Below are 11,548 nucleotides of genomic sequence, written 5' to 3' on the forward strand. Positions count from 1 at the left end.
ACATAAATGGAGGCCCTGGCAGGCTTGAGAAGGTGTGGTGGTGTTATATGTATAGTTTGCAGTCCATTGCAAAACCTTCACTGGTAAATACTTTATTGCACTGGAAACCTCTTAGCTTAACTTCAAAAGCCATCTTGGTGCTCAGTCCTTTAAAGCCAAAAAAGGGGGGCGCTGCCAGGTGTCCTCCTACCTACTCGTTACAGTGTCCTTTTTAAGCTCAAGGAAATGGGACTCTTGTTGGGTATCTGTACCTACCACAGGATGTTTCCACAAAGAGGAAACTTAACCAAAGGTTTCAGCCCAAACCATGCATCAGTCTTTAGCAGAAAAAACTTTAGATTTATCTGTATGCAAAGTGGCTAGACAGGGAAAAGGTGATTGGCAGAAGGGCTTATATCAGTTCTTTGCAAAGACTTCTCCAACTCTGTACCAAGTTATACCCCCTTTTTCTGGTAAATGCTGTTAAGTTCATAAAGCAGTGATCAATAACCATGTCGATTCTGTAAAAACATTTTAAGTCCACGAGTACTGCCAGCATCTGGAAAGGTTGTATAGCAGACACAGCAACAGCCATTCTTTTTGGTTTGTTGCCGGGTCTCCAAGGGCCACTTGCTTCCCTTTGGAAAGAACCTACTGTTTTCAGAAGCTCAGCAAGATGTGTGAATTCAGTGGTTACATGTTAGAGAATATTTGGCAATGGGGTTAACACATCACGGTGAAACAATTTGAAACAGTCCCAATAATGCTCCTCTTGAATATCAAGATAATTTAAATATTTTATCCTCAATATGAGGCGGCATCTTCTGAAAAATTATAAGTGATCCTTATAAAAGTCCCATATTTGATAAGGCTTATCCAGAGATACACCTGAAAGAAAAGGCTTTTACAAAATATTAAAACATTTTGGCATATAAAGACTTCCTCTTCCTCCATCTAGCCTGCTCATAAGAAATCCAAGCTTACCTATTGCTAGCATTACATGGTGCATTATCTGCATTAAAGATCTAGTCTAAACTAGAGCACTTTATTTTAAGAACTTTTTTCTGCAAAAGCAAAGATCCCCATTTTCCTCTTGAAAAATGACAGACAATGTGAAATCCTCAATGAAGCCACAAACTCGTCCATGCAGCTTGATTTGAGGATTTTCTCTCTTCTTTATCGCAGGGAAAGCTTTTGACGAATCACATTCCTCCATCACGTTATTCTGATACATGTGCCTACTATCAGTCCAAAGAACGTTTCTAACCTTCCCACATCCCGGACTGGTTCTCGACGGGATGGACGTCCTCTTGATCGGGGCTGTGAATGCATTCTTCTCTTGTGCCTCATTTTATGAATGACTTGATACAAGTCAATACTTTCATCAGGAGGGAATAGGAGACAAAGCTGGGTTCCACATTCAGGCTCAATTTCCTAGAATTGGTTAGAAGTTGAACAGTGATGGACAAGCTGAAGACAGGGAACACTTCCCATTAATTACTTTCCCAAGACACAGAAACACCACCACTTTGAAGAGGCTTCAGTATCACTAGAAACTGAGAGCACATCACAGTTAGGTTACCTTTTACTCTGTGGGGTCTAATTAACATATTCACAGAACCATCTTACCCTGGGACAATATGTTCCTAAAGACATTCAAGTCAGGCTACTGCTTCGCCTAAGTGAGAGTACGAGGAGTGTTTTGTAACCAATTAAAAAATGTGTACGAATTTGTGATCAATTAAGAAACAGTCATCACCACCTAAAGGGTCTGGATTATGTGGACAAGAATCCATGTGCAGGGATATACAGTTAGGTTATGCACAATCAAGCATTCTCCAAACTCAGTGGAAGAACCGTAAGTGGGTTCGGAAGGTGCTTTTAAATTTGTCTAGATATTGTATACTATATAGTTCTTGTAGCAAGCTGCAGAATGGACAGCTAACTTGAGACATGTTTTAATTACACATTACCAGTATTCTGGAATATTCCCTCCAAAAGGTTCAGCACCTCATATAAGCACTGTAAAGCGGCTTGACTGCAATGCTATATGTAGTTAGGTGGACAGAAAAAAAATGTAAACACATTTCTTAACCATTTAAATGGAAACTGTCAACAATAACCAGTTGAACTTCCTTCAAGTAATTTTAACCAAAATTTAAAGCTCACTTTCACTGTTCAAAGTCACTGACATATAAAAATATGCCTAGTCATATTTGCTTCTTTTAAAATTACTTTTTTCTCCCTGTTCTCCAGACAACTGCAGTGTCTACATCCATCTTACTTCAAGGAGTATTGCTCCCACTTTCCTGTTAATAGCCACTATGCAGAAGAGTTGTTTTTTTCCCAGATAGTTTGTGCTGATTTTGTAAAGTATTTTTACACAGACTTCATTACTGGAGTTGACAGTGTCCATTTAACTGAATTATAGTATTATAGCTGAATCATTAGCTTCCGTTTAAAAAGTGTAAATACAATAACAGAATCTGTATCACCCCTCTACCCCCTCAAGTTTATGCCAAATCCAGCACATAAAACTGTTCAGAACAAACTCAAAAGCACAATGCTCTAACATACGGGCTCTTTCTGGATTGAGAACATAATAGAAAATGTTAGTGACCGTCATCTGTTATAAAAAGTTAGTCTTCATCAGGTGCTGCAAATCTGAGCCATTGTGATATGACTTACTGTGTTGTTTTTTTCCTGCACTGTTCTCACCAGTGTTGTAAGAAATCAAATTTGCTGACATATGCTCTTACCAATAAAATCTATACCACAAGAACTCAAAAGGTACAAGAACCCCAAAGTTTTCAAACCTCCGACTACATTTCCTACTCTTTATTTTTGTTTTACTTTAGAAATAAAGACAATGTTTAAAAATTAACAAACCTGTCCATCGCGTCCAATCTTTACTGGTTTATGTTCATTCCAAGGATTGGTCAGGTGAGCAGATTTAGTGAAGGGTAATTCACGCCTAAATATGCAAGTGGTATCATTTATGGTTTTGTCTTCTTGTTAAAAATGCATAAAACAGAACATTGCATCAGTACAAATGTATAACTCTTTGTACTATGACAAGACCCTGAATGAATATTTTAAAGATTAGTCTCTCAAGAACTTTTTTTTTTTTAATTCTGATATTTTTATTTCATTTTTATTAATTTATTTCATTTTTATTTAAATTTGACATTATGCAGTTCATGATAAGCAAACCTATTCTATATAGACAACAAATTTGTATATAATCAAAATTCATACAACCACCAAAATTCTGTTTTGCCATTCTTATACAAACTTGAGACTCAGCACAATTTCAAAAAGCCTATCCTCTGTTATTTCACACCACATACAGAGATAAGACTTATCGCTATCTTTAACACCAACATAAACTGTGACAATCAAAATGTCAGTGAATACAACTACCTAGATTTACCTGGGGAAATGTTAAATTACTGATTTATTTTTATAAAGAATCCCTTAGAAGAAACATACTCCTACAATTAACCAATACACCTGGTACCCTGGGTTGCAAGTATTAGTTTTAAAACACCACCTAGGTGGTCCCTCCAGGTTCCTAGCATTTCACACACAATAGGAACATTTATTCCATCCAAAGCTGTGAGCATGATACATTTACGTAAGTCACTCCATTCTGAATAAAGGCACAAAATGAGATAGGTATACCTATGTGCCAGTAAAATATGCTCACGTATTGACACCTCTAGTCAATTTTGTCTTGGGGTAGCTCTTTGTTCAATGGAAGTAATTACTACTTGCTCCCTGTCACTTAATGGGAAAACAGTTATACCCACTATTGTAGGCAGCTATCTTGGGAGGACTGCCTGCTCAGACAGTAGTATAATTTATACTGATGGGTGGACTAATAAGTTGCGTTGCTATATAAAATGTGTCATGTCCACATCATAAGATATATTTTCTATCCCTCCCAATTTGGACTTTATTTTCAATGATTCTGAGGCAGCTGCATTTTATTTACTTAGCCAAAACCTAACAGATCTGATTAAGGACAACTCTCCAAAATCATAAAAAACCTCCCCTTTAATTATTCTTTGTTCTCCAGGGCTGACAGACGAGAATCTCAAAACAAACAGTCATTTTAAGAGGCGAAATGATAGTTGGGAACAAATGCCAGTTTGTATTCTCAGCATGTTAAGCCAGTGAAAAAAAATGAAAGCACATGAAATTCCTCATTTACAACCATTAAGAGTCAATGCAAAAAAAAAAAAAATTGCTACAGCAGTCTCAGTTATGGGAATAACTCTCAAAGCCAGTAAGATAGAGCCCTCTCTCTTAACCAGAGATAAATTTTCAAAGCAACCTAGTCAAAAACCAGTCCTAAAATGATGGTTAGAAAAACAAATGGAATTTAAATACCTTGCTAGACACAGTACAAAAAAAACTTTTAAATGAACAAAATCACTTGCCTGCAAATCCAGTCGATTTTAAAGACTCCTCCCAACATTTTTGCATTCATTCCTGCAGGCAGCACCCAGTGTATAGGTGATCCTCCATGATGGGATTCAGATGAGAGCCTTGCAAACCCTAAAAGAAAAAAAAGCAATCAACGCACATAGTAACAATGGACAAGAGAAAAACCTAATTTTACAGCCAAACATCGCCGTCACTTACCTTGGAATTTACCACTCTCTCTCACTGAGAATATCAAGATAACACTCCTCGCTGATCGAAATGCAGCATTGAGCTTCTTTTCGTTTACCGGAAGAGTTGACCACACGCCCTATCGAAAGAATAAGGGAAATGTACATTGGTTAAACACTACAAGCAGCTGTATTAAATTTAAAATTTATTTAAAAAGGTAGCAAGTAATAATCCTAGTGTTCTGGGAATAAGTAATGAGGGCAATCTATGTCTCTAGATTGACAGTGACTAGTTCTCCAGCTAACTGTTCAAAAAAGTTACGAAAGTCAGCTTTCACAAAAGATCTTAAAAAGCATTCAGGTTTTTTGGCTTTGGCTTCAGGTTTGAGCCTTTAAGACACACTCATGTATCTTTATGCTCTTCTCTAGAGCCATGACAGCTTTAAGCTTTATTGTAAAAATTAAGTATGAGATTACCATATAAATTATGTGAGTTGGTGTTGTACTTAAAGCCTCAAATCCTAACTAGAAAAATTCACAAGGAAAAAAAATAAAAATCACAAGATTTGCCAACATGGGAAGAGGGAAGCTAAAGGATACTGCAAGAGGAATGGCTGGTCTGCAAATTGGTTTTCACTGTGTACTTCAGTGAACAAATACTGCACATTGAAGATACTAGCTTGTCCCTAAGTCACTGAAGGATGTACACAAAGGGACAATGTAACAACTTGAAATAATAACGGATGAATATGCTGTTGCCAACTGCAACATGGAGAATGAAGACATTAAATATAGCTTTTCTTTTTTTCTCTCCTCTTCCATGGAAGATGAACACAAAGGGACTTTTTAAAACAAAAAAGTAGTATAGTCACCTGCAGCTTTAGACCAGGCCCACAAGTAACATGTGTAACTAAAACATTTTAAATTTTAAGCACTGTTGAATGTGTGTTTACCTCTTCAATCTGTTTTAGCACGATTTTCAAAAGAGATCCCTGCCTTACCCTAACTGGATAATGCTGCAACAATGTTTTCTTAGATTTTCTTTCCAAATACATGAAAATACAAATGGCCTATTCATACTCTGTAAGCAAGAAGGTGGCTCAGATACCTCTATAGTAGCACCACTTTTTAGCCAGAAACAGGACCCACAATAACTTTGCTATGCAACTTTAAGCAGACAATATAACCACAGAGCAGATATTTTTGTGCTTCTCTGACTTATCTGTCATAACAGGGTGGAATATGAATTGCCCTTTAAGGGATATATGGAAATCTCAAAGCAACTGATAGATTCAGAAGCCACAGTAGTAAAGATTCTATTGTCAAGAATAAACAATCCAGCTAAATAAAGGTACACCTGCTCCACAGTTAAATGGAGAACACATGTAGATGGACACACAAATATACAATGACACAAAAGTGTCCTTCTTATGGAAAGCATTAAGAAGGCTCAAACAATTTCTTTGGGAACAGCCTTTTCCTCCTGCCAGATACATAACACAGCTATAACCCAAACAGAATTACAACCGATCTCTGTTAAATAAACTTATCAGGCAAGAAAAGCTGCTAAAGAGGAAAAGCCAAGCTTCAGTGTTTTAGACATCCCGCTTTCTGATTTGGAGCATCTAGTTAAAGTTAGTTTCAACCCAAATTTTATTGTTCTGGAGCTTGAAGCATCTATTGTACACCTAATTATAGGGCAAGTAACCAAAGAATTCAAAGGGTAATTGAAAGCTACTGTATCTGAATACAAGAGAAACCCTCAAAAATCAACAGAAACTGACACACTAGGAACATTTATCAGTACAGGAACTGCACTGACATACTAGGAACATTTAACAGTACAGGAACTGTGCATTTGCTTAGTATATTTAGTAACCAAAAATTAGACACTGGACACTGTTAGCCGAGTTCAAGAAATTCTGACAGCGTACCATGTATTTCAGATGTAGAAGCCACATCTTTTTGATATGTAAATTTCTTGTAGCAACTCAAATGTTACTGAAAATAGCCTTCCACTTCAAATTCCTCTGTCCCTATGTTTTGGAACAAATTGTTACTAAAGACCAACAGCCTAGATTTCTCTTGCCAAATTTAGGACTATGTCCTAGGCATAATGGCATCAGCAGAAGAATTCAGTTTCATACTTATTTCTCTATGTTAACTGCAAGCAATCAGAATTTCTAGCATGATGCTAACCAGCAATATTCAGAAACCAGAATCTGGCTGCAGCTTCCTAGTGAAGTTTCCCATTGCAGAAGTACAACATTTAACATCAGCAGAGTCTACTCTGATACCACTGTCACACCAGCTACCCTCTCAGTTTAAGAAAGTCTCTGCAGTGGGGAAATATTGCTTCACTTCTCAGGAACAGAATCAGTGTCTATATATACATGTTCTGGTTCACATTTTAATTAGAACGCTCCAGCATCGCCTTGCTGTCACATATATAATCCCCTGCACATTACAAAATGACCATGGGGGTACTTTACCTAAATTTCATTGAATGTGGTTTAGAGAGTGTCCTGTGGCCATTTTTAAATGTGTGGGGACTTAATACATGTGACAGCGAGGCATTTTAATTAGAGTGGCTCTCTGGGAGCCATTCTAAGTAATACACCCCCATCCCCAAGCACCTGTATCGGCAGCCATAAATAGGTTAGAAAGGACCTCAAAGAGATCACTTAGTCCGATCTTCAGAATCTACAGCCAGATGGCATAAATTAAGGACAGTCAAGGGGCTACTCTAATTTGCACTGGGTGGGGCCAGAACCTCACTTCAATAATTATGAAGCAAACAAGAGCTCCACATTCTCCTGAGCCAAGAGCTACTCAGCACAAAAGAAAATTTGGATGACAGTGTGCTTCATTCCCCAAACAGCAAGTTTCTTAATAAATCAGTTTCCAAGCTGGTTTAAACATACCTTGGCTTTGGCAAGTGAGACATTTTCATGGTTGTTACTCTTGATGAGAAAAAATCTTGCATCTTGGAGAATATATTTAAGTTTACTGGTTTGGTCTGAAAAAAAATTCCAAATAAGCTGAAGTTTAACTTTTGAAGTTTTTCCTTCAAAATGTGGGCATGGGTTTTTTAAGACAAATTTATCCCTCCTGATCTATACCTACATCAGGAGTCAAGCCCCTTCCCCCATCCCCAACCTAAACGCTGAAATCTAAGCCACAGAGCATACAATGCCAAGCTTTTCTTAAAAATAAGTAAATAAATAAGTAAATAAAGTTTTAATACATCACACACACAAAGATAATAATAATAATTATTATTAAAAACACACAAAACAATAAATCAATATTTTAGTAAGGTTCCAATATACTTGCACTCTGGCTTATAGTGCTGCCTTATAGAGGTACCGCAAAACATTTGTATAATTAAACTTTGATGAGAGTACCTATTTAAAAAAAGTTTCCTCTCTCAAGTACAAGCATCTCTTTTCTGCTTTGTTGCTTCTGCAAGAGAATCTGATTGATGTCTGTGCAGCTCTTTAAAGATATGCAGAAGTAAATCAAAATGATGCATTGCTGTTTATACCCGCAACAATCAAGCATTCAAATTGATTTATATTGGAACATTACCATTTTGACGCAACTTAATGAACAAACAGACAATGGCATGTGATGGGGCATGCATTAAAAATTCAAATTTAAATGATACCTTTTTGGACAGCACGAACGGAAGATGATAATTTCTCATGCTTCTTTTCTGAACCTGTGTTTAGCCAAAGTACATTTGTTCAGATTGAGCCTTAATAGAGATAATATACAATTTCTACAGCCTTGTCACATACAATTTTCATTCATGACAAATTATTCTTCCTGGCGCGCACCCACACACAAAAAAAATACTGTTCAATGTGCACGAGTGTTTTGTTTTGATTTTTTGGGAAGTTTGGTTTGGGTTTGGTTTTTCATATTTATTATCTGAACAGTTTCCTACTCAGAAAACTAGTCACTGAATCATCATCTTCCAAGTTTGAAAAAAAAAAAAGTGAAAATTCCACTTAAGCAACAAAATAGCATTAAACAAGATGCCTACTTCCCCCAAAATTATCCACACAGAACATGCCAGAAATCAAATCAAATACCAAATAATCAAACTACATACCCCACATATTTCTACAGCCAGTTACATTTCTCTTAGGTATCACATTAAGAGTCAAAGTCAGTCAGTATGACAAGCAACAAAAAGAAAGAATACCTGCATAAGATTCTGATGCAGAACTTCCACTTCTATCAAAAACAATTGGAGAGATACCTCTAGCTCTCTTCCTTTCCTTCTTTTTCTCATCTAAAAACCCCAGAGAACAAATAGTAGTAGTATTGTAAACGTCACACACCAAAAGATAAAGCTGAGATGAAAGTACTGACAGTAGGCAAACTGTATCCACAATGACCAGACTGATATTTGGCTTTTACAAGAAAAGTTTAGTTACTATGCTAACACTTCCCCAAAAATATGACACTTAAGAAGTACTGCCACCAATTCACAAAAACTAAGCTCACGAAGGAAAAACAAACACCAAATGTTTGAGAATTCTATGCAAAAAGATACATAAGTAATTCACTGAGTTTGGAGTATTTTAGTTCTTCTCTCCAATGTGTTAGCCAAATTTTTAGTGACATACTTAATAGGAATTATACCATGATCTGTAAGACTGCTTCACAAGTCCATTGAAAATTAGTCAAGCAGTAATAGGAATGAAAACAAAACACTGTGGCACATAGTAAATAGTGACACCCTTCCCCAGCCCCTTCAAAGAGTTAAATTATTACTTCATAGCATTTAAAAAGTAATTACAGCTTCCCCTTTCTTCTAGAGTTCCTCTAGACTCCAAATATCAAGGCTGGTTCACCTTACCTGCATCCAAGTTACTTAGAAGAACCATCCATGCACCTTTCAAATAAGGAAGCTACAGGATAGGAATCTAATAGGATTGTTTTGTTGTTTTTTTTTTTACCAAATCCAAAGCTAATGTGATGATATGCTCTGTTTAGCAAGCCTAAGTCATATTAGAATAACCTTTTCAGGATCTGATCTAACCTTCAAGTCTATTCATACTAGGACAAGCACATGTCTACACTTGACCAAAAAGGCTATTTGAAATTCTGTGGGCAATTTGTATTCATGAAGCAAAGCACCAGCAGGACAGGTGAGAATCAGGCACAATGCACAACTGCAAAGAGCTGTTACGAGACTCGTTTCAGTCCCATTCTCCCCATTTGCCTAGTTACAGGCTCCTCTTGATTCCTGGTCTTTCCAAATTGTGTGGCAGATCTCTAAAATGAGACAATTACATATAAACTGGCCATACTGAACAGCACTTCCTCCATTATCTGAACAGCAACTTTGTTTTACCAATTTGTTAGTACTGATTTTGTAACAAACTCTTTTTAACATCTACTGTATTTAACATCTGCACTGTCAAGTATGTATGGTTTTGAATTATTCATTGTGTGTTAGCATGCATAACTCCCCACAACATGCTGCAATTTCACTTATCTGAACCAGTTCAGCTATCCAAAAGACTTCAGAAAGTGCTTTTCAAAGGGATTAAACAACCAAGGATGTACTGCAGTAACCATTTCTCCAAAGACAAAAGCTACTGTATTAACCCGACTACCTGGCCATCTAGATTTATACTGAATAGCTCTCCCATCAAATGTTTACATTCAAGTGAAGCTTTGCAGGGAGAAACACCAAAAGTTGTTGATTACAACAGTTTTGGGTGTTAAAAATAGAAAAATGGTAACAAAGTTTATCTACAATAATTTGATCCTGTAGTGGTAAGTGACTTCCAGACAAGCCTTAGTGCAAGTCAGAAGTGTTCCACTGTCCTGCCTCAGGCTCAAAGCTTAGGTTCCCTTCAGAAACACCAGCCAAAAATGAAAGGAAAAGCCTGAGTCAAAAACAAATGTTAAATTTGAATATTAACAGATTAAAAACAGGGAAAGTCTTATCTACAACTAGTCTAAGAAAGGATTTACCTGATGCATCTGAGCCAGAACCAGATCTGACTGACCCATCTGTGAAAGATGCAGATTCAGAATCAGAATCACTGGCTTCACTTCGAGTGTCATAATCATTTCCCTCCTTCTGATCTCTTTCATCTTGTTCATATTCCTCTTCATCCTCTTCCCCATCTTCTTCTACCTCCTCATCTTCCTCTCCTTCCTCATCTTCCTCTTCCTCCATTCCTTCCTCCTCATTCTCTGTATTTCCTTGATCAGAAGAGCCGCTGCTGCCAGTCTCATGATCCGAACCATATTCCTCAGAGTTCACCTCTTCTTTAGAAGAATGGCTGGATCTGCTTTGCCTTCTGTCCACATCATGCCTAATTCTCTGATGTTTAAAGAAAAAGAGAATCAGCAGTCATAAAACATTATTAGGATGCACACACAGTCCCAAGAGAACGTGCCTTATAAATGTCTCAAAGAACTGCTTTATTTCTAAGGCTGCAAAAACTTTTACTACCTCTGAACCATCTGGCGTAGAGGACTTTGCCCTTCTGTCAACATCCCTCTTCCTCATGCAAGTTTTTTCAGGTTGCCCTTTATAAAGCTCCCTTGTACTGCCACTTGACATGCGTGCCTTTCGATCACCATCTGGACGCTTGCTTCTGTCAGACCTCTGATACTCTTCTGTCTTGTACTCTGCTACAGGCTTTCCTTTTGTACTCACTATCCTCTTATTATTGCTAACTGATGAACTAGGTGGCTTTAGAATCATTTGCCTGGATGAATGCACTGATGGCTTTTGTCTTTTGCTTTCAGCAGTCTCCATCCGGTCATTTTTTCTTTTTGATCCTTAAATTAATAAAAATAAGTAAGTTATTTTACGTAACAGGTAAAAACAAAGTAAAAAACTCCCCACCCCACCCCCCAGCAAGTGGTATTACTCCTCGAAGTAAGCTTAGTGACTGTAATTTTTTTTATTT

The 11,548-nt window shown here is 37.1% G+C and overlaps 1 protein-coding gene across 7 annotated transcripts in view; it reads right to left on the minus strand.

Annotated features, from left to right (window-relative positions):
* YTHDC1 (YTH domain containing 1) overlaps positions 1-11,548 on the minus strand; it is a 30,971-nt gene that overhangs the window by 8,817 nt on the left and 10,606 nt on the right. For 4 of the 7 annotated variants that reach the window (XM_019534193.1, XM_019534195.1, XM_019534192.1 and 1 more), the window contains exons 3-11: positions 11,086-11,417; positions 10,599-10,953; positions 8,812-8,901; positions 8,269-8,322; positions 7,523-7,617; positions 4,630-4,738; positions 4,425-4,542; positions 2,869-2,953; positions 1,247-1,413 (exon numbers count right to left, since the gene is read on the minus strand). In XM_019534193.1, the coding sequence (XP_019389738.1) occupies positions 1,247-1,413; positions 2,869-2,953; positions 4,425-4,542; positions 4,630-4,738; positions 7,523-7,617; positions 8,269-8,322; positions 8,812-8,901; positions 10,599-10,953; positions 11,086-11,417 (1,405 nt within the window). The remainder of the gene's footprint in view (positions 1-1,246; positions 1,414-2,868; positions 2,954-4,424; positions 4,543-4,629; positions 4,739-7,522; positions 7,618-8,268; positions 8,323-8,811; positions 8,902-10,598; positions 10,954-11,085; positions 11,418-11,548) is intronic. The other 3 variants (XM_019534197.1, XM_019534196.1, XM_019534198.1) reach the window with 2 other exon arrangements.

The sequence above is a fragment of the Crocodylus porosus genome, unplaced genomic scaffold (genome assembly GCF_001723895.1).
Source record: "Crocodylus porosus isolate Cpor-Errol unplaced genomic scaffold, CroPor_comp1, whole genome shotgun sequence".
Lineage (NCBI taxonomy): Eukaryota > Metazoa > Chordata > Crocodylia > Crocodylidae > Crocodylus > Crocodylus porosus.